The 24,424-nt window shown below is 38.7% G+C and overlaps 1 protein-coding gene across 1 annotated transcript in view; it reads left to right on the top strand.

The window, feature by feature from the left end:
• EGFLAM (EGF like, fibronectin type III and laminin G domains) overlaps positions 1 to 24,424 on the top strand; it is a 252,235-nt gene that overhangs the window by 83,997 nt on the left and 143,814 nt on the right. Inside the window, exons 2-4 of the mRNA XM_027863469.1 lie at positions 13,787 to 13,896; positions 14,554 to 14,637; positions 17,237 to 17,263. Of these exons, the coding sequence (XP_027719270.1) occupies positions 13,787 to 13,896; positions 14,554 to 14,637; positions 17,237 to 17,263 (221 nt within the window). The remainder of the gene's footprint in view (positions 1 to 13,786; positions 13,897 to 14,553; positions 14,638 to 17,236; positions 17,264 to 24,424) is intronic.

Raw genomic sequence — 24,424 nt, 5'->3', positions numbered from 1 at the left:
ACATTTGGATTTGGGGATTAAGGGAAGAGAGGGAAGGATTACTTTTAAGTTGTGAAAAGTGACTGGAAGGATGGTGATATCCTCAGTAGAAACAAGGAAGTTGAGAGGATGCATAGGTTTTGGGAATATATGAAGAGTTCTGATTTGAAAATGTTGGGTTTGAGATGTTGATGGAACTTCCAGGAAACATTTCGGGCTAACAGCTGGCAATGCAAGCCTAGTGTTCAGGAGAGAAAAGTAAAGGATAGATGGATAGTTAGACAGACAGAGAGACAGACAGATGGATAGATAGATTGGTGGATGAATGGATCTGGTAGTTATATACTAAGAAATGATAGTTGGATTAATGGGAGCCAATGATATTACTGAGGAGGAGAGAAGAGGGCTCAGGATAGAGCCTTGGGGACACCTGTATTTAATGGGCAAAAGAGGGATGATGGTCCAGAAGAAGAGGCTAACGGTGAGTAGTCAGACAAGTAGGTGTGTGTATTGGGTTCTGGCAAGTGAGGTTACTGAAATGTATGAAAATTAGAAGATACCATGCTCAGCCTTTAACAAAATGAGGGGAGGTAGTTAGTCCTTTCTAGGCTCTGAATTCTGTACCTCAATGAAAAAAAAATTACGCTCCCTGTCAGCATGGAAATGAAGCCATGCACATAGACCTATCTGTCTATGTACGAGGTGGCACAGTGGATAGAACATATGGGCCTCAAGTCAGGAAGACTTGAGTTCAAATCCAATGCTTACTAGCTGAGTGACCCTGGACAAGTCACTCAACCCTGTTTGCCTCAATTCCTCATCTGTAAAATGACCTAAAGAAAGAAATGGCAAACCACTCCAGTATCTTTGCCAAAAAAAAAACAAACCCAAAACAAGAACAAAAACCCAACCCAAATAGGGTTAAGAAAAGTTGGACACAACTAAACAAAAACAAATTCAAACTTTAATCCCCATGACATTAAGGATACATAGCCACAGCTGCTGATCCTTAATTAAGACAGAGCATAACTATCTTGTCCCCTCCCCAAGCTGATTCTCTTAAAGTAACATATCTTCTCCATGTCTGAGTAACTCTACAGCAACACAGGGTGTGGATGTCCATGGGCAATGAGAACACACAGCATCACTTGATCTTTCTGTTTCCATATTCAGAAGCAGGTTTTTAACCTTTTTTTGTGTCATGGACCATTCTGGTAGGGTAGTGAAGCCTAAAGACCCCTTCTCAGAATAATAGTTTAAAATGCACAAAATAAAACAATAGGATTACACAGCAGGTTTTTGAAGTTTATGGAAGCCAGGTTAAGAATCTCAGTTGGAGGGCATCTGCTTTTGGAGATATTATCTTTCATTCCTTACTTAGTGAGCTACTATAATTTTCTGAACCTGGCTCTTTGAGCTCACAGTTTGATGAAGGAGTAAAAAGAGCAGTGGACTAGTTTGTTGTGGGCCTCCAAAGCTTATTATGTACCCCAAACAGATGGAACCTTCTGGAGATGTGCTGGTAAATGTTTAATAACCAGCTCTCTGAAAGAAAACAACAACAACACATTTTTAACTTTAATCTGCACCAACATCATTTTCTCCATCACTTTCTTATGTCTAGACAATCAACAAAACAATAAATCAACCCATGTAGCATTTGCCAATTTCAATGATGTAAATGCTCATCCTGAAAATTTAACAATTAGCTCTCCAGTTTGTGCTGTCTCCTAAATCTTCCTTATATAACTTTGTAAGTGACCCTTATGTCGGTGAGATTTGTCAGCAAGCTCAGGGATGCAAGAGCTAAGTTAATAAACAAATGTCTATATGTGTGCATGGAAAGTATGTGAGCTTTTAGACATTTAGCAAGCAAGCAAAAGTACCATATGTATGTATATGTGCATATGACATGTAATACAAATGTCTCCATCCTTAGTAGTCCAGACATACTAGCCTTCTTGTTGTTCCTCACATAAGGCATCTTCTTATCTCTCTTCTTTAAGCTCTCTGTCCCCATTCATGAAATGTTCCTTCTTCTCGCCTAGAAGCTTTGGTTTCCTTCAGGACTCCACACAAGGGCCACTTCCTATAAGAGGCCTTTCCTGGCCCTCACCTCATCCCCTAGCCGATCCCTCTTCCTCCTCCTCCATTTCTATGTGTTTTGTATAGCCCTAGAAAAGTGCCTGTTGTTGTCCCCATCAGAATAAAATTCCCTTGAAGACAAGTGCTTTCACATTTGTCCTTGTATCTCCAACACCAAGTATGGTGCCTGGTAGGTGCTTAATAAATGCTTGTTGATTGATTGATTCTCTCCAGGTTCTAGTATCTTTCCTCTTAAGAATGACCCTAACATAGTGATGTCATTTTGATCCTTTTTGACTACAAAGGACAACAACCATTTATACGCACATGCATCTATATCCACATAGAGACATTCGTATGTGTATATGCACGTGTATATACATGCATGTATGTATACACATGTGTGTATAGGGTGTCCCCAGAGTCAGTGTGGCTTTATATGTGTTTGTGTGTATGCATGCATATGTGGATGTGTATACACACACACACACATACAACACACACTCATACGCTTATGTACATAAGTGCATGTATACATCTATACAGGTATGCATGTTTGTATATGTGTGCCTAGATGTATTGTAGACAGAAATGTATGCATAATATATGTGACTACGGGGTGTCCCCAAAGTTTTTGTGCAATATGTGTGTATACAGACATATATGTGTTTATTCATATATAGTCATACATACCATATTTACATGTGCATGTGCAACTATATACACATTGTATTATGTGCATATATGTATTTTGCATGTATGCATGTGTGTATAGGATGCCCCTAAAGTCTTAGTGCAATTTTATCATATGTTTATGTATATATACATATATTCACGCACAATAGAGAATATAGCTCAAGATAGATACACATGTTTACATGTATATATACATATGTTTGTATAGTATATGTGTACATACACATGTGTTTTCTCCCACAATAGCATATACATTCCTTAAGGTCAAAGAGTATTTAGCCTTATATTCCGTGCACCTACCACACAGTTGAGACTTAATAAATGCTTATTGCATGATGTCTAGGGAAGGGGTATTTGATAGGGTCACAAGCTGCAGAGAGGTCAAATAGAATGAAGACTGAGAAAGGACCCTGGATTCACCCTTTTCTAGTCACCAACAGATCCTCAGTAACCTCAGATAGAGTAATCTTCACAAGTTGGAAGTCTGATTGCCAAGGGTGGAGAGAGGCAGGAGTCTCCTTGTGAAAGGGAGCAGAGGCATGGCATGGATAGTGGAAGAGAATGGAGGGTGTAAGTGAATGATTTTGAAGGGGGGAGGATACAGGATAGTGAGCATCCGGAAAGGAGCTAATAGAAAAGACCAAGAAGAGAAAGAGAGAGAAGGGTCAAGGAGGCAAGCTCCCAGAAGAAAAAGTAGGCATAAGGACCAAGGCTTTGGCAAGGATAGGGGCTAGCTCTTATTTAAGGGTAAAGGAGGACTGAAGGAGGAATGATGTATGTGAACTTTGATCTGTGGTGTAAGGGAAGAGAAGGAACGTTTGATGGATGAACTCTGTCTCTTCTGAGTAAGGTCATCTGCTGAGGAGGAAGGGGAAAGGGGTTTGAGGAACAAAGAGGCCTTTAAAATAAATAGGGCTCAGCATATGATAGAGTCAAATCGGAAGGAATAAAAGGATTACCACGCAGCAGTGATGGCCTCAGCTGAGATGAGATAAAACAAATTGCGGTAGTATTATTGTATGGCTTTTTTCCAGTAGTATTCAGCATCATGTTAGAAGAAATAGAGAAGGCATATTGGGGGAGTGACTTGGGTTGGGGTTTGGCAACCCCAGTGACTAATGATCAGATGAAGGGGCAATGAATTCAAGGGATTTTTAAGAGTGGAGTATAATTGAAAGAAACATTAGCTTTCTTTACCACACTTATTTTCAATTTGCAAAAAAAAAATCTTATAAATTTTAAAACTATAAAAAAGATTATAAGAAGATAAAACAGTATAAAGCAAGATTTAAAGAAATATAGGTGTTCTTAATGATTTGGTTTCCTTACTCACTAATCTTTATTAATCTCTGGCTCTGTCTCAAGATTGAGCATAATTAACTTGCCTTCTCTTTCTGGTGAGAGACATTCCCAAAGCTTGTCTTGATGCTTCAAGAATATTAGCTTCTTTTTCACCCAAAACCTTTCAGATAGTTTTTCACCTACCTTTGATCTGCTTTCTTGTAAGAGGCCTCTGAATAGCTATTTACAAATTATTGGGGGGGAAAGTTCTAGTTGTGTATTTCTAAGCTCCCAACTATTAACTTCTATTTCTTTTTGGTTAACAGTCAGGGAAATTGAAAACAACAACGTAATGTAGTGCTATGATGCTGTTGGTCTGCATAAAATCTGATGAAATTTCCTAGTTTAAAAAAAAGGGGATTTTCTCTACCTAACCATCTCTGCTGTTAGGTTTTGGGGGCAATTTGTAGGACACTTAACTACTGCCCTTCTACTCTGGTATTGTTGTAGTTTAGCCATTTTTCAGTCATATCTGACTTTTTTTTTACCTTATTTGGGCTTTTCTCGGCAACCAGAGTGGTTTGCCATTTCCTTCTCTAGCTCATTTTACAGATGAGGAAACTCAGACAAATAAGGTTAAGTGACTTGACCGAAGTCACAGAGCTAGTAAATATCTGAGGCTGGATTTGAACTCAGGCATTCCTGACTCCAAGCCTGGCACTTATCCACTGCCACCTATTTTTGTATTCTTGTAAATGCATGCAACTGACAGTGGATTACTAAGAAATAATTTTCTTTTTAAAAAAGCTCAATGACTAAACATTTTGAGGCCTATATCAAAATATATTTTACAAATACTGTATTTTATTTAAGATTTTTATCACCTTGAAAATATTTTTTTAATTAGTAAACATTTATTTTCTCTTCCTCTTACCTTTCTCCTTCCCCAACTCAGGGGGAAATGAAATCAAAACCCTGTAACAACATTCTGACCTAGGAGTCCTCTGATTCTTGAGATGAGGAGGAAGGTGTACTTTATTATCTCTTCTCCAGGGCCATCACTGGTAGGTTTTTCACTTATTCATCACAGCCTCCTCTAGGTTAACCTTTCATGTACAATGTTGTAGTTGTCATGTTTATTGTTCTTTTGGTTCTGTCTTTTCGCTCTGTAGTAATTCACACAGATCTTCCCATGTTTTTCCAAATTTCTCATATTTGTCTTTTCTTATTGCACCCTAAGATTCCATTATTTTCATGTAGCATGAAGCTTTTTGTTGTTGTTCTTTGTCAGTCATTCCCCAACTGAAGGGCATCCACTTTGTTTCCAGTTCTTTGCTAGGCAAAAAAAAAAAAAAAGGAAGTTACATAATTTTATTATATATTTAAAAGGAATAGCAACTTGTACACAATAGATTTGCAGTTTCATGTGCAATCATCTTTTTTTTTATTCTACTATGTTATGGAAATGCTTGTTTCATTTCATAAATTAAAGATAAAATAAATAAAAATTTTTAAAAAGACAGAACTGGCATACAGGGTCTTCCAAAAAAGATTTAGTATGGTTTTAAACTTAGAAGTATGAAGGCTACAAACATACCAAAAATGTGATTTGAAAGTTTAATTATATAAACTTATTTTGTACTTATTAAATTTTTGAATTTTGAATGCTAATTTTTTAAAAAAAATTAGTGAAACAAATTATCTTGTCATTGTGCATTGCATGTGTGAATTGTCGGATGATACTTTGTCAGATTGGAAGAGTTCCATCTGCTTGGCCATTTTGGTCACCTGATCTATAATCATTAGACTTTTCTTGTAGGGTCACCTTATAACTATCTTGTATGTATCAAAACCTCATTCTTTTTAGGATCTTAAGGCTAAGATTACAAAATAGCGCTTGATGAAAAATTTTATGAAGTTCAAAAATTAGAGCAATATTTAGCACAAGATGGTAGTTATGTTGAATTTTCATAAGAAACCTATCAATATTTAAAAATGTTAAAGTAATTAGCCTTTCAAAAAAAATTTTAAAGCTTGGAACACTTAAATTTCTAAAGTCATTAAAGCCTGAAACTACACTAAGATTTTTGTGCCATGCTGTTTATTGATAGGTATCATATTTTAGAAGAAATGTAGACAAGTTGGAGTATGTCTGTAGGAGAGTGACTGGGATGGTGAGGCAATGAGAAAGCAATGAGTATTGATTGAAGGAATTAGGGATGGTTAGCCCCAGAAGAGAAGACTTTGGTGGGGGAGGGATCACTGTTGCTATCTTCAAGTATTTGAAGAGCTGTACAGCACATGGAAGTCAAGTCAAGTAAGTAAGTATGTATTAAGCACAAAGATTATATTTATTTTCCTTGCCTTCAGAGAGCACCACTAGAAGCAATTTGTAAAAATTTCAGAGGCAGCTTTTGGTTTGATAAATCTGAACTGTTCACCATTGGAATGGACTGCCTTCAGTTTAAATTCTCTACTACTAGAAGTCTTCAAATGGAATCTATATGGTCAACTTCTGGGGATACATGTTGTGGGGTGTAAGTGAGGTGGGGATGATTCTATGATGGGCTATCTCATCAGTTACCAACTCCTGTCAGTTTTTCTAGTTGTCTTTGATTCACCAACCCCATCAATATTCCCATTGACACCTCCGACTCCCACTTCAGGTCTCCAGTCTCTTCTCTTCAGTCCATCTTGTCTTTCCCTGAAAGTCATATCTACCTAACACACCATACTCAATATAGAGGCAGTGTGTTACACAAAGGAAAGAACTTTGGTCTGGGAGTAAAGGAAGCTAGAGTCTAATTCTGACTCCCTTACCAATTAATTATGTGAACTTTGTGAGTTATGTGACCTCTGGGCCCTGGTTTCCCCATTTGTTAAAGAAAGGCTGACTAACTCTACAAACAAGTATGGCTTTTAATGACAAATGCAACTTAATCAGCAGATTTCATTAATCAACAATCAAAAAAGTATTTATTGAAAATCAATTCCATGCCTAACACTATGACCATTGTCCCTGTCACAAAGAGTTTAAATCAGCTGAAGAGACAAGACAATCAACAAAACAATTAATGAACAAGACCGGATGATCTGCTGATCGAATAAGGAAGTGAATTACAGAGCTGACAGTCAGTTAGATGACTGGACAGTATATAATAAGGTGCTAATTGTATGGTGCATAGAATAAATACAACATAAGGAAGGTGAAGGGAAGAAAATCCAATATGGATTTGAGGCATCAAGAAAGGCTTTATAGAGGAGTTGGGAGAACAGATAATTTTTTATTAGTTCAGGTAAAATCCCTTGAGACAGGACAGCTTGAGGTGGTGATACAAAGTATGGCAAACTTGCCATGGTTCTAAGAGCCTGAAATATTAGACTCTTATATTAGAGTTGGAATAAAACTCAGAAATCACCTAGGTTAACATACTTATTTTAGAGATAAAGAAACTGAGAAGTTGTGCATGCCTGAGGTCACACAGCTGTTTTGTGGTCAAGCCTAGATTAAAATATCTTTCTCTTGACTCATAGTTTAGTACTTTCCGTTTCCTTGTCTAACCCTTCTCTCCAGAACCTCTGACCACTCACTACAGCTTAGATTTCTTAACAATAATGTCTAGAGCAGGAAGGACGGTATAATGTAGTGGAAAGATCATTGAATTTGGAATCAGAAGAACTGAGTACAAAACTGGCTTTACTGTTTATTACTTATATATTCTTGTGTTAGTTTATTTACCTCTCTGGTCTTCAGTTTCCTGTGAAATGGCAGAGTTGACCTAGACCATCTCTAAATTGGCTTCTGACTCCAGATCTATGATCCCCTCAGTCTTTCTAGGCTTTTCTGTTTGTTGGCTAACTGTAGGAGAAGCTATTTTTTTAATGCTTCTGAATTTTGAACATCTTGTTTTACTGCTGTCTTTAGTTTAATACCTCCATTTCTAAATAATCAAGCTTCCCTTTCCCAGTAATCTATCCCTTGCAACAAAGAGGAAAAAAAGAGAAAGAAAGAAAAATGCAGTTCAGCAAAACCAATAACCTATGTAATATTCACCTCCATTGTTCTACACTTTTGAAGAAGAGGGAGTGACGCATATTTTTTTCTAATTCTTCTTTGGCACCAAATTTGATCATTATAGTTATATAGTATTTAGTTGTTCTCTCCCCTTTTCCATTTAGATTATTGTCATTATGTTTGTGGTTTTCCTGGTTCTTCTCACTTTACTCTGCATGGATTCCCATGGACCTTCCCATGCTTCTCCATATTCTTGGTTTTCTCAGGACACAGCAATATTCTATTACATTCATCTATCACAATCTGCAGACGTCATTGTTGATCATATCCATTGCAGATTTTCCAATGACTTCTTTGCTAAGTACTAATCCCTAAGTTGTCAAGAATAAGGCTTTTCTATGCTGTCAACTGCACCTCCTCCTAGTCAATACCAGTCCCCACATAAGATAGGTCTATCGACCCATTGAGGTAAGAGAGAGTTCAGTTATGTTACTTGGTCTCCCAGCCCTCTAAAGCCCTTCATGTTCTTTGGATGTTCTCTAGGTGAAACTTGGGTTACAAGTAAGTAGACAGTAAGAACATCATAGGCAATGCAACACTGGCTAGACATAGCACTTTCTGCCATTTGCCAGTTATTGAAGGTTTCTGAAGTGGCCAGATGACTCAAACAAACTATGTGCTTCCTGAGTCCAAATTTTCCTGTTGCCTTGAAGGCATCATCTTGGAAATGGCCATGGTGGGAAGATTCCTGGTAACTTATTCATTGCAGCCTTAATGAGACTAGTTGGAGCAACCTTCCAAAATAGGGAAACATGCTATGTGTGGTTGTCCATTCAGAATTTCCTGATTATTTTTAGTTAGCCTGGGTGGTTTTCTTTCCATCCACATCTGTGGATATTTCTTGGTTCATTTCACGAAAATCAAATAATTCAAGAGCTAGCAATGTATTTCTGTCACATTATATTTTTATTTATGTTTTAGAAGTATTTTATGAATTGAATTACAAAAATAATTACATCAGAAATGCAATGCTCTTAGGAAGCTGAATTGAAGTACTTTATTAAACAAAATTAGCACAGGAAATTGACCTAATTATTCAGAAAGTTGAGATGCAAACTGAATAGTGTAGTGCAGTGGAGCCAGTGTTTTGACAACCCCAACATAGGGTTTACCAAAAGTGCTGGAATATGGTTTTCATCCCTCGGACTTTCAGAAAGTATAGCTTTCTTTTATTTATGAAAGTACTTTAAGGTGTATTATATTAAAAATACCTTTCACCTTTTAAAGGCCACGGTTCTTCAAAACTAGCTCAGTGTTTCATTTTCCTGCCATTTCTAACCATAGCTAATTAAATAGGAAATGTTATTTTGTCTTTAGGTTTAGAAGCCATATACATAGACTTGTCTAACTCTCATTTAAATTTGTCACACAAGTGAGTGACCTTTGAAAACAACCTAATTTCATTCAGCAATGAGTAAGCACAGGCACTTTATTATACTATGGTATAGAAAGTCACGGAAAGAATAGATGTTTAAAATCGTCATGAAAACATTTGTTTGGAGACAAATTGTTTCCGTCTGCTCATTAAAAATGTTTGAGAGGCATTACTCTGATTTCACAAATGTGGCTTATTGCCACCAATGACTTCCTAAGGTTGTAAGAGATATATGAAATACCTTCAGAGGGGTTATGGTCTTGTCATTAGTGTGAGGAACAGGAAAAGGACCTTGAAAGGATCATTTGACTCAATACTCCGCCTACTCCCAATCTCTTGCCCAGTATTTTCCAGACTAACTTGGCCACTGAACTTTGAAATATACCAAAAGAACCCATAAATTCTAGTTCAGGAGTCCTTAGAGTATAGAACACTTCCCCTCCTCCACTCCTGACCCCACATTCTTTTCCTCAGGAAAAAAAAAATTAGGGATTTCAGGGAAATTTTGGACAGAGGAAGTTAATCCCATTTTCATACCCCTTGAATTGCCATACATACATATTTTTGATGCATATATACTTTCATGGGCAAATTACAACCTTTCTGAGTCTCATTCACTTTTACAAGACTACTTCTACATCAGTGGAGGAATGATAGATTTAGAGATTTAGTGCTGGAAGGGACCTTAGAGGCAATCTAGTCCAACGTCCTCATTTTATTGTTGAGGAAACTGAGGCACAGAATAGTTAAATGATTACCCAAGATCACACAGGTAGGAAGTGGCAAATATAGGATATAAACCTAGCTCTGCTGACTCCAAATTCAATATCCTTTCTACCAACTAAAGCATAGGTCTTTTTTGTATTGCAGCTAGGTAGCACAGTGGATAGTGCCAAGCCTGGAGTCAGGAAGACTCATCTTCCTGAATTAAAATCTGGACTCAGATACTTACTAGGTGTATGAACTTGGGTAGGTCACTTAACCCTGTTTGCCTCAGTTTTCTCATCTGTAAAATGAGCTAGAGAAGGAAATGGCAAACCACTCCAGTATCTTTGCCAAGAAAACCCCAAACGGGATCACAAAGAGTCAGACATGACTGAAAACAATTCAACAACAACAAAAAAATGACTTAATTGCATGTGAAATGTTTTAAAGCTATATATAATCTCCAAAATGATATTCTTCTCATGGAACCCATAGTTAGGTGGTGTGAAACCCCTGGGGATGATGGGAAACAGTTTGGGAAATGCTGCTTTTGCCCAGAGTCTTATGCCTGAGCATCAATTGCAATAAAACAGTCTTTTATGTGCCCCATTCCATGAACCATCACACATAGAAATGTGAGCATGAGGATAGATTAGAGGTGTCAAACTCAAATAGAAATCCCTATGGGCCATTTTGATTTTGAAAACCATAAATTAAATTTATCTACATTGTATTTTTAAACATTCTATTAAACATTTCCCAATTACATTTTAATCTGGTTGGGCATACTCAAACGTTTTGCTGTCCATGGCCAGTGAGTTCGACATCATTGGACTAGAGCGCCTCTGAGGTCTCTTCCGGCCATAAATCTATGATGATATGCCTGGGGTTCCACTCTTACCTCTGATTTTGTTTTTGGTTTTCTACATTTGTGACCTCGGAAATAAGTGATAATTTTCTCATCAGCAAGATGAGGAGGTTGGAATGGATGGTCTCTGAGGCCACTTTCAGCTCTAAAGCCATGATTCCATGATAAATCCCAGCTCGAATGTTATCCTCTCCATGAAGCCTATCTTACTTCATGTTTACATGCTACTTCGAATGACTGCAAATTGTTTTTATAGCTTATTCTCTAACTGGTCTATGAGCTACAAAAGGACAAACTGTTCTACCCACAGTGCCTAGCACAAAGCTTTAATCATAATAGTCATTCAATAACTGGTTGTACGTTGAATTAATGAATGAATGAATCATAGTTAAAGGTAGTATTTTCAAAGACCTATCCCTACTTGCTATTATCCCTTACTGCCAGTTTTTGTTTGTAGACTGGGATGTCATTTTCTATAATATGCCACAGAAAAAAATCCAAACATGGCAGTGTGGCATGGGACAAAAATAATGGGGAAGTCCTACTCCAGAGAACATTCACTTCTCTTTTAAAATTAGTGTTATTTCCCTGAAGTATTCTGTGCCTAAATGGCTGGAGGGTCACACTATTTGTATGTTCTACATAGCTTTGCATGTGGGAGTACCTCAATAAATGTTAATTAATGATTTAGGATGGTGTAATTTACAAAAATGAATAGCTTTCTTGCTAGGGCTCATTCATTTTCCAGGACAGTTGGTCATTATTTTACACAGATACCATACCTTTTGTTATTTTGTCAAACTAGTAGAATTGCTCAGCTAATTGCATTCTATTTTTGGTGTTACTGTCTAGAGATAGACTCTGCATGCGAAAAGTGGAACAATATAGTAGAGTCTGTTTTAACCCAAATTAGAGTAATTAAGCTGATGTTTTATTACAGATTTTTTCAGTAACAAAGGACAGAAGTCTACACACATGATCACAGTGTGCACTCACGCACAGTGCCTTCATTTTGTTATGTAAAAAATCTTTGAAATGAGAGAAAAGTCTAAGCCATGCTAGCTTTCAGTGCTCTCTCTTTAATATGCACATTTTATTGATGCCTTCTATCTTTAAATATCAATTATTTCAAACCTCTTCCTCCATATTGAATTCTCCCATGTGACAGAGAAAAATAGATACAGTGGCCAACATAGCAACTTTGTCTGACAGTTTATGCAATATTTCTTCTTCACTTCTGGAAAAGAGGTGAGAGACATATATTTTTTGACTCTTCTTTGAGACCAAACTTGGTCATTATATTCACACAATATTATGTCCTTAGCATCCCCTGCCTTTGTCCCGAGCTGAGAGAGGGCTATTTCACTAGGACCTACACTGTTTTATTTGGTTACTTAGATTTCCTTTTAATGAACTTACATTGTTACCTGGCACTTGCATTGTTATGGTCATGGTGGATATGATTCTCTTGGTTCTGCATATTTTGCTCTGCATCAGATCATAGAAATTTTCCAGTGTAGTTATGAATTCCTTATATTTGTTCTTTCTTAATGCATGATAATATTGTTATATTCATATACAATAGTTTTTTTTCATCCATTCCCCAGTTGAAGGAAGGGCAACCATTTTGTTTTCCAAGTCTTTGCCACCATAAAGAGTATGAGTATATTTTTTGTATGCTCATGTGTGTGAGTATACTTCCTGTAACCTCCTAAGTATGAGTGTTTTTTGTGGGCTTGTAGTGTGAATATGCTTTTTATAGGCTTATACATGGGAGTATGCTTTTTGTGTGCTCATATGTTTGAGTGTATGTATGCTATTTATATTATGAGTATATTGATATATATTGGACCTTTGTTTTGTCTTCAACTTCCTTGTAATATATATGGAGTGATGGGATTGCTGTGTCAAAGGATATGGAAAATTTAGTCACTTTTGTTACATGGTTCCCAACTGATAGCTAGATAGATTCATCACTCCTCCAGGAGTGTATAAGTAGGCCTACCTTCCAAACATTGACTGTTCCTTTTTATAACTTATGTTCTTGAATTTGTCAAACGTTGGCCTGCTATTTAGATTTGAACTTTCGACTGCTAAATGTGATACTAAGGATGGTACACTATAACATTTTCCTTAAAGTATCTATAAAACCCTAAAGGAATATCTTCCTTGCATTAATTCTGACTGGAGAAGTACCTGGTGGTTTTCCCAGAGGAATGCAGCAGATGGTCTCCTGCAGTTGTGTGGGTGAATCTATGATTACTGCTTTCAATTTTTGTTCTGCGCAGGGTCTGATAAGTCCTTCTAACCCTCTCTTTTCTTTTTAGCCAGCTTTAAGTTTACTACATGGCTCTGTAAACTCAGGAATAAATTGACAAATGGTAGTTGATCTCAATGTCCCAAAGTCCATAACTAAGTTCCTGGCAGGGGTGAATCAGAAAGTGTCAGGCCATCCTCACCCCAGATTCTTTTTTGTGGGTCTCTGGAACTCCAGAGACTGCAGAAGGGATTTGATCAAGCAACCTGAGTTAATTTACCAAAAAAAAAAAACCAAAACCAACAAAACCCAAATCCACCATGATAAAGTACAGTTGACTATCTATAACCTTCATTGCAAAGTGTATGATTTTGAATTTTAGCTGGGTTTCTGATATTTTTTCTTAACAGCTAGATAAGACCTCTCTTGCACCTTCTAATACAGTGTCCTTTTGTTTTGAGATAGGCAGGCTGGGTCCCCCTGTTAATATCCTGCTGGATTCTTTAAACTGTTCAGCTTTCCAAATTCAATGGAGGATACCACATCATCACTCCAGTCTCATCACTGGGTATACTGTGAGTATGTAGGCTTGTTGTTTGTTTGTTTGTTTGTTGAGTAGAATGTCCGCCTTCTTGATGTCTGTCGACCCTCTCCTTCCCTCCTGTCCCTGTGTGAGCTCTTGTTACATGAGCAGCCCTAATTCTAGTAGGATACACTTCTCTGGAAGTGCCCCATTCTTCTACTAGCCTTGAAAGGAGGGCAAAAACAGTTTGTACTTGCACATTGATTAAAAGCTACAACTGGGTTACTCAAACATCTTTGTGGTTCTCACGACATTCATAGCTTCAGGCCAGGTTTAATATAGATGGTAGATTTGGTCATTACCATCAAGTCTGGAAAGACTAAGGCTGTATGTCCGAAACAAATAGGGAACTGCAACAAACCACCCTATAGTAAATGAAAAATAATGTCAACACTGAATCCGATCACCAGGCACCGAGGGAGCAGAAAGGAAAGTATATAAAGTTTTTCAGGCAAAGCACCTATGTAATATGATTTAAAATAGATTACCATGTAAATAAAGTGTGTGGGAGGATGGGGGAGCAAAATGAAGGGAGCAATGAAACTTGATAAATTAACTGACTACAGCTTTTAGTGAAATTAGAGAAGTATGTATTCTGTAAGAAAACCTTTGCATGGCTATTGACCCCAGTAAACTATATTTCTTCAAGGTGTTTTACTCTGAGGCTGGGGAGGACAAACTCCTACACCAGATGTCAAAAGATGTGCCTCTCAGCGACGACACGCTCAACATGGTGAGTATCCCCACAGCTGGCAACATCCCTTGAATATATGAACGTCAGTGCCCAGGGCGACACTCTCGATAACTAGCAGCAGGAATTGGAATGGCTCTTAACCTTTAAGAAAGTATGTTTTTCTCAAATTTGCATGTTGGAGAGGTGAGAGACTACCAGGACAGAATGTTGTGTATATCATCAGTCATTGTATCTGATATTTGGGCTGATTTTTCTTTTGCTCCTTAATTGTTTTCTTTGAAGGTTCAATCTGAAGGAGTGAGATGGGGTTTCATTCTCTTTTATTTTGCAAGATGATAGTGATATAATGACAAAAGTCATTAGTACAATGTATTTTTTAAAATAAAATAACATTTGTGTTGTATGTCTCCAAATGTTCAGTCATTTGCAGAAAATATAGCAGTTTAAATCGTCCTATTCTCTTTTTCCACTCCTTTTTTCAATTGCAATGAAAACTGCTTCCTTATAGCTGCTTTTTCCTTCTCCCCATGAAGTTCAATTTTGATCTCTTAGAACTAACTCCAGAAAAAGCTATAAATAAAAATGACAAATCTAAATGTTCCCAACTGCCTGAAGATACACAATGAAGAGAACAATGTATTTTCAAGTATATTTTTAATGGTCCTATCTTTGATTTTTTTTCTTTCTCATTATTCTCTCCATCCATTTTCTTATAGCTTTCGTCATTCTTTTTTGGGGGGGGGGGAGCAGCGAGGCAACTGGGGTTAAGTGGCTTGCCCAGAGTCACACAGATAGTAAATGTTACGTGTCTCAGGTTGGATTTGAACTCAAGTCCTCCTGACTGCAGGGATGGTACTGTATTCACTGTGCCACCTACTTGCTCCTTTCATTCTTTTGTATGTTCTCACCTTTCCTCTTCTTAGACATTTTCTTTCCTTTTTTCCCTAATTTCTAATTTTGGGGGGATATGCTTTGTTTTCTTCTCAACTTCATTTCCAAACCTGTTCTTCTCCTCCTTCCTGCACAGCAAGCCATCCTTTATATTTTATATTCAAGTGTTTCAGTCATGTCTGCCTCTTTGTGACTCCATTTGGAGTTTTCTTGGAAAAGATATTGTGGTGGTTTGCCATTTCCTTCTCCAGCTCATTTTACAGATGAGGAACTGAGGCAAACAGGGTTAAGTGACTTGCCCAAGATCACATAGTTAGTAAGTGTTTGAGGCTTGAATTTGAACTCAGGAGGATGAGTCTTCCTGACTCCAGGCCTAGTGCTCTATCCACTGCACCACCTAACTGCCTGTCTTTTATAATAAACAATTAAAAAGAATAAACAAAAGGCCACAGTAAAACTACCTAATAAACTTGGGCATATTCTGTAACCCCCTTTTCCCATTCTCAGTATCCTTTCTTATCTCTCTCTCTCTCTCTCTCTCTCTCACACACACACACACACACACACACACACACATCCTGCTCCCTTCTGACTGAGACTGGGCAAAGGATTAGCATACTGGCCTGGAGGCCTTGAAGAGAAAACGTTCCTGTTGTTGTCTTTCAACACAAAAGTTTCCTGTCAATTTTTGGTCTTTTTCCTCATCCTGCTAATGTCAACAAGCATTCATTATGAGACCGACTCCTTTTGTTCCCAGTTCAGGGAACTAGTTTGGGGCTAATTGGTAGGGGGGGACATAAGGGAATGATATGAAGTGGTATCTGCCTGTGAGCTGTCTACAGCCTTATTGGAAAGAGAAAATATGAAATAGAGAGCAGCATAGGTCTTTAAGGAATACTCATCAAATGCTGAATTATGCACCATAGACTACACACATTATAGGAGCTTAGAGAAGGGAGGGGTTGGTATGGGCTGCACTGATCTAGGAAGATTTCATGGAAACGGGAACTTGAGAGAGTGTGAGGTGCTGACCTGAAGTTCAAATTCCGGCTTCATTTAGAGCTGGAAGGAGTCCACTGAGTCCATTTTATAGATGAAGAAACAGATGCACAAAAAGGTGATGTGACTGGTCCAGAGTCACAAAACTAGCAAATCTCTTAGTCTAGATTTAAATTCAGATTTTCACAACTCCTAATCCCAGTGTCTCCACCAAACCACCTCACTGCCTTACCACACTACCTAGATACTACCTGTGAGACTTTGGGAAAGTCACTTAATTGCTCTGGGTCTCAGTTTCCTCTGAGGTCATAGATTTGGAGCTCATATAGTCAAACCACGCTATTTTACAGAGAAGGAAATTAAGGCTCAGAAAGGTTGCCCAAGGTCAAACAGACAGCAGTGTCTAAAATGGAGATAATAATACTTTTACACTTGTCTTTGTGGGCTTTTCTGTGATGAAAGCACTTTGTAAACTTTAGAACTCTATATAAATGTGGTATCATAGCATTTGGCTGGCAGGATGGGATAGGAAGGGCATCCCTTCTTATAAGGAAGGCTTAATGGTAAGAAAGGACAGGAGTGAGTTACAAGATTGTAAGAAAGGTATCTGGCAGAGGGCTTCTGTAGGAATAATGTGAGTTTCCAGCTTTGGCCTGGGCACTAGCGTAGTTGGTTTGCAGACTGACCTTGAGGCTTTCCAAGTCCCATCGTCCCTCATGCTGTTGTTTCTTTTCTTTCCCCTCTACAGGGTCAACTTGATGAACAGGCAGCTTTTGTAAGTATGCTTTAAATGCTAATATATCCCTGATGCAACTCTATGAGTGTAGGTGGTCTCTTCTCTTCAAAATATTGAAGTTGGCAGACACCCTTTTGATATTTATTAATCAGAAAGACCAATCAGACAGTGTATATTGCTAGTGAGAGCAGAGACCTTGGAGTGTACAAGGTGAATTTTTAATCATTAAAAAAATAAGCCTCTCTTAGCCTTGCTGTGTGATGCTTCAGCTCACATGGCAATAGAAGTATAAGAGGCCCATTTTTTTTAAAAAGATTGAAATTATTTAATCTCTGTCTCAAGGCCAGGTGAAATAGGTTGGAAGAGAGAAAATATTTAAACTGGTAAAGTGTCATGATTTTTTTTAATCTTTTTCTTCCTTTCCTTTCTCTCATTCCCCCTGAACTTTTGCTGCACACAGTCTCAATTACTTCAGACATTTCTGCAGGATGTAGTCATTTCAACCAAACAAGAGCTGATTTTGAAACTAGGTCTTATAGTCTGCCTACTGCAAAAGAAGAATTTAAGGTGAAAATGGTGTGTTTGATTTTTTTGATACAGTGCCAAACAATGGTCTGTATTGACAAACAATTGGTTGGGCTCACTTAAGAAAATGGCCATTATCACTTGACTTGTTTGGAGTTCAGATCCATTGTTTCATGATCCATGTACAGGCATGGGTGGAAAGAGCACTAGATTTTGAGTCAGTGAATGTAAGTTCCATTCCTGCCTCCATCATTTCCTGTATGACCTTGGGAAAGTAATTAACCTTTCTAAGCCTCACTTTCCTGGTCTGCAAAATGAGTGACTTGAACTTTGTTATTGTTGTTCAGTTATTTCAGTCATGTCTGGTTCTTTGTGACCCCATTTGGGGTTTTCTTGGCAAAGATACTGAAGTGGTTTGCCATTTCCTTCTCCAGCTCATTTTACAGATGGGGAAACTGAGGCAAACAGGATTAAGCCACTTGCCCAGGGTCACACAGCTAGTCAATGTCTGAGGCTGTATTTGAACTCAGGAAAATGAATCTTCCTGAGTCCAGGCCTGGCATTCTATCCACTGTAAGAAGACTGGAAAGGGCTTTAAAGGCCAATCACAGAACTTGATATTTAATCCTGGAAGTAATAGGGAACCATTGGAGTTTGGAGGAGAGGAAGACTTTAGAGTGTTCACTTTGGTATCTGAGTTGGGTTGGAGTGGGAGACACGAAGCAGGGAGACCAACCGGAAAGTCTGTTCCTGCTGGAATAAATATCTTCACAGGTCATCTACATGATTGGAAGGAGAGCCAAGAGACCTCTTGTGGCTTCGTTCCCATGGGCATGTAGCGTGGATCCCACTGGGGTAGGAGAGCTGAGCAGCAAGGAATTGGATAGTTATTTGGAGCAGAAGAGTATAGGCAGTTTCCATTCAGGTCCCACAAGCGAAAAACTCTTGAATGGAATTTTTTGTCTTTCTACTCACAGCAAAATAAGGGGACTTTGGATCTGCTAAATGTCAATCAGAGAACTGTACATTCAGAAGGATAACACATAATTAAGACATAATCCATGCTATTGCAGGGTTTACAACCCAGCAAGGGAGGGGGGTAGGAGCACCCATTTCAGACCATTGTAACAGACACTTATCCGCTTACCATCTATGAGGTGCTAGGGTATGAAGATGGAGGAAAATGTAGTCTCTACCCTCAAGGAGCCTGCATTCTATCCTTTTTTGGGGTGGATGGGGAGCAGGCATTCAGGATTAAGTGACTTATTAGTCACACAGCTAGTAAATGTCTGAGGCAGGATTTGAGCTCAGGTCCTCCTGATTCCAGAGCTGGAACTCTATCCATTGTACCACCTAGCTGTCCCTACATTCTAATTTTAAATATTGTGGAATAAAATCTGACCAGCATGTAAAAAAATATAGAATGATATTTGGCAAATGAATCGGTTAGTTCAACTCATGAAGGAAAGTAAAGCAGCTGCTTAAAAGGAAGTCTCTCCTTGTATTTAGCCTGGAACATCTGCCTCCTTGACTTTAGATTAGCAGAGCACAGGCATTTAAAAGGCTGTTTTATAGATCTTCAGTGTTTGTGGTCACTCAGTCAGAGTGCTGGGTGGGCATTTGTTCTCCTAGAATGAAGAGTACAGTGGCCCAACATCCCTGAGGAGCACTTCCAGAAAAGAGGAAGATGCTGTGGAGAATCTATTCAGCACCAAATGTAAATGTAAGAGGTTAGCCTAGCTATGAGGGCCTCAGTTCAGGAGAATTCCAGGGAGAAACCAGTGGTCGCCTGGGGTCCTCGTATAGAATTCTCATCCTTTCATGAATCTGCAGGAAATAGCTCAGCCTATTCTCATGCTTGATTTCTCCCTCCTCCATTCCCCTCCCTTCTCCTCTCCTACCCTTCCCTCCCCTCTCCTTTCCTCCTGTTTCCTCCCTTCTCCTTCTCTTCTCCTCCCCTCCCTTCTCTTTCCCTCTCCTTTCCTCCCCTTCCCTTCCTCCCCTCCCCTCCCCTTTTTTCACCTCTCCTCTCCTCCCCTCCCCTATCCTCCTCTCCCCTCCCTTCTCCTCTTTTCTTCTCCTTTCTTCTCTCAGTTGGTCTCCTATTGCAATGACCTTTCAGTACTTTTCTGACAAAATGCTCCCCAAAGTACAAATCATGTGATAAATATTGTCTTGGAAATTTATGCTATATGTCTGTTCTTTGTTCTCAAAATCCTGGATTCTGGTATCTATCTCAGAATTGTTACTTGCCCCCCCCCAGGTTTCTTTTGCATAAATAGAGCAAATTGGAGCAGCAGATCATAGTATTTGGAGCAGGAAGGACCTTGGATCATCTAATACCATCTTCTTATTTAGCAGATGAGGAAATTGAAGCCTAGAGACATTAAATAATGTTATTCAATTATTATTTAAGGAAATTTTAAGAGAAAAAATAACCTTTAGAACTCACTCTAAGCATTTTAAAGAACTTCAAGGAAAAGGTAAACTGGTATTATTTTATTACAGCAAAGCCCCATCTTGAGTGGGAAAAAAAAATTTGTTGAAGGTGACTTGAGTCTTAGTTCCTGTGTAAAATCCCAGTGATGTATTTTTTCTTCATTCTATTTTTCAAGACAGAACAAAGGTTATATAGACAACAAAATCATAGATAGAAACAAGACAGAAAGAAATAACTTAGCTTGTTTTGAAATTTTCATTCCATTAAAAAAATTTTTTTCTACTTAAAAAAAAACCTTTACCTTCTTATCTAGGTTGGTGCAACTCTGAAATAATGAATAATGGACAGTTAGGTACCCAGGATTAGTCTGATATTTCATCAAGGAATTAAGATTTATCACTCCAGTAATGAAGTCAGCTAGATGAGAGGAGGGATATTAGAGAAGGAAATGAGCAATTAGATGACCAAATTCTGCTCCTTACTCTACCTCCTTTGGGTCAGAGACTGTTTTCTTCTAACCTAGAGTTTAGTTTACTGCCTTGAACATAGTAGGCACTTATTGAATATCGAATTGAATTAAATTGAAATGCCAAGCCCCCAGCACAGGAAAATAAATGGACTTTACCTCCAAAACTGATGGAGTTAAGTGAAAAACAGCTAACTTCCCATGCAGAGAGAGAATTTGTTTTTGTTTTTGTTTTTAATCCTACATGAGAGACTCCTGGATGTAAAGATTTTCCTAATTTTTTTAAAGTGAAAACCTTGTCTTTTTGATTTGTAAACTTGAGTAGACCCAGGGCAATTTGATCTTGAAGGTTCTTAGTAAATATTTTTGGTGATTTGCACATTTCTTAATCTTTTCCACCCATGTATCAGACAGCTTTACACTCAGAGAGAGTGTTTAATGTTAACATTTGGTACATACTGGCTGAACTCTAATTTATGGCTTATAATGATTTTTGCAGACCACATCTTTAATTCACATGGTTTTATGATTTTTAGGAGAGAAGGAACATGAAATAGACTGCTTTGAAATATTTTAGTTGGTCTAGAAGAGAAATTCTATTTGCTTTAGGAGTTTCAGAGGTTGGAAACGAAGGGCTGGAAAAGGACATATGGTTATAGCCTTTTGCCCTCCTTAACTCGAAATGGAGAAATGTGTATTATAGGACTGTTGTAAGTGATACCAGGAGATGGGATTCAGAGGGAAGAGGATGAAAAGCAGCAGAAGAAGACATGAGCTGCATAGTAGTGGTTCCCCTTGCTCCAGAAATGCCTGTGAGATGTGGGGGTAGCTAGAAAACCCTGGCTACTTATCAAAGATAACTTTATTTCCTCATCTTGCCACCATGACTTCTGTTATTTCTTGCATTGGATTAGATGGAATAATATTATTTGAATGGTTTCAACTTCTGTCTCTTCCAAGCATAGCTTGGTAAAAATCAGCATCAAGTTCAGGGAACAGGAGAAGTCCAATTTAGCTGGAAAAGTTTATGAAGGAAAGTAATAGGGAATAAGGTTGCAAAGGGAGGTAGGATCAATCAATAAACATGTATTAAATGCCTCCCATGCATCAGACACTGGTAAGCTCTGGGGATACAAAAAGAAGCAAAGGACGGTCCATGCCCTCGAGGAAGGTGAGACAAACTATAAACAGACTTATGCAAAACAATCTATATACAGGAGAAATAAGAAATAATTAATAGAGAGAAAGCAGTAGAATTGAGAGGGGTTGGGAAAGGCTTCCTGTAAAAGATGGGATTTTAGTTGGGACTTAAAGGAAGCTGGGGAAGTGAGTAGGCGGAGTTGAGGAGGGAGAGGGCTCCAGGCATGGAGGGCAGCCAGAGTGCCTTGTTCATAGAACGGCCAGGAGATCAATGTTGCTGGATTGAAGAGTATGTGGCAGGGTAAGAGGAGGCTAACAGAGCATTTCATATTTGATCGTGGAGGCAAAAGGGAACCCCTGGAGTTTACTAAGTAGAGGGGGTGACAGGTTGACCTGCACTTTAGGAAAATCACTTTTTTAGCCTAATGGAGGATAGATTGGAGTGGGGAGACATGAGGCAGGCACTCACCAGCTGGCTATTGCAGTAAGTCAGGCGTGATGAAGACCTGTAGTAGAGGGGTGGCGGTGTCGGAGGAAAGAAAGGGGCATGTTCATGGAATGTTGCAAAATTTAGTGACAGTGCAAAGAGCTCTGATTTTGGAGTCAAAGGAGCCAGGTTGGAAACCTAATTTTCTGCCACTTATTATCTATGTGACCCCAGTGCTTGCTCTCCTTCAGGCCAAGAAGCAGCTGAATTGGTAGCAAAGTTCTGTATTTGCAGGAGCCTCTCTCTCTCTCTCTCTCTCTCTTTCTGTATCTATGTATGTGTGTGTATGTGTGTATGTGTTTGTATAAGTGTATTCATGTGTGTATATATATATGTGTGTATGTGTGTGTATGTATGCGTGCGCACACACACACACACACACACAGAGCTAGTAAGTGTCTGAGACTGGATTTGAACTCATGTCTTTCTGACTCCAAGCTCAACACTGTATCCACTGCACCACCTAGCTGCCCTGTGGTAATTCATTTGGTACCTGGTAGATAATTTTTGCTCTTCAAATGAGTAGAGAACTAAGGACATGCCTCAGACAGGCAGAAGGAATTGTGGAAAACACAAAAGGGGGCTCATAGAATAATAAGATCTTGGTTTGAAAAGGACTTTCAAAACCATCTATTCCAGGGCAGCTATGTGGCACAGGGCATAGCGCACCAGGCCTAGAGTCAGGAGGACCTGAGTTCAAGTCTGGCCTCAGACCAGATACTTGACACTTACTAGCTGTGTGACTCTGGGCGAGGACTTCACTTAACCCCAATTGCCTCACAAAAAACAAAACCAAACAAACAAATAAAAAAAAAAAAAACAAAAAAAACCCCATCTATTCCAAGCTATACATGACCAAGAATCTACTCTCTAATATACCTAACAAGTCCTCCTATCTTGGCTTGAAGATCGCCTGTGAGAGCGTCCCACTCCCTCCTGCCACAATCCATCATCCTTTTGTTTAGCTCTAATTGTCTAGGGAGGTTTTCCTTATGTAGACCCTAAATCTTCTCTGCAGCTTCTGCCCAACATTCTTATATGTTAACTTTTGGTACATACTGGCTGAACTCTAATTTACGACTTATAATGATTTTGCAGACCACATCTTTAATTCATGTGGTTACTAGCTGTGTGACCAAAGAGACCTTTGATCATCAACCTAGTTCTGAATAAGAGGTCTTCACATAATTAAAGAATAGGAAGTCTGCAGCTGACCATCCAAGAGAGCTGAAATCAAACAGAAAGACGCTCGAGGAACAATGTGTCCGGAAGTGTCCGGAGTCTCAGCCCTGTGGCACCTTCAAGAATGAGGTCAAAAAGATTTGTGATTCCCAACCTGGAGTCACGAGGTCCTAAAATACATATGTCAACTCTTATTTTCTTAGTTAATAGACATGAATAATAAAACCACTCTCTTGCCATGGGAGGAAGCCCATTGATTTTATTAAATTTTATTTTTAAAGGGCCCTTATGGTCAAAAAAGTAGGGAACCACCATTGCAGGTACTGGCCTGGGAGCTCACCTTCAACAAAGCTAGTCCTAGCCTTAATTATTAGCTAAGGCAATACGCTTCAGGGAAATTGAACTGGAATGAGAGAAATAAGTTGGGGAGTGTAGCCATATTAGCATCCTAGAAGAGCCAAGGAAGTAACTACAAAGTCATAAGATGATACTCAGAGCTGGAAGGGATCTTGGAGGCCTTCGAACCCACCTCCATATCTGATGAATGAAGAAAGGGAGCCCCAGGTTGCTGCTCATGTTAATACACAAAGCCCGGGAATCGTGGAGGGTTAGTTAGGGAAGTGTCTTCCTCTATTAGAATTTCATAGAGAGTGTTAAAGAAAGGTTAAGAAATACAAGCTGTTGTAATAAAGCAAGTCATTCTTTGTCTAGACATTCATTACCTTAGACCAAGAAATACGGGCTCTGTAAGGGTGTAGAGCTTTAGAAGCAGAGCACTGAGAGCCAGAGTCAACCTTGAAGATCACCTCCTCCAACCTTTTCATTTTACAGATCAGAGAAATGAGACTCAGAGAGATGAAGTGATTTATTCAGTAGTAAGTGGCAGGACAGGATTCAGACCCAGGTCTCCTGGCCCAGATTTTCACTAGAGTGTAGTGGCTCACGTCTGTACTTTAGCAT

The sequence above is a fragment of the Vombatus ursinus genome, unplaced genomic scaffold (assembly GCF_900497805.2).
Source record: "Vombatus ursinus unplaced genomic scaffold, bare-nosed wombat genome assembly UNPS02014772.1, whole genome shotgun sequence".
Classification (NCBI taxonomy): domain Eukaryota; kingdom Metazoa; phylum Chordata; class Mammalia; order Diprotodontia; family Vombatidae; genus Vombatus; species Vombatus ursinus.
This window is presented reverse-complemented; position numbering and strand designations above follow the sequence as displayed.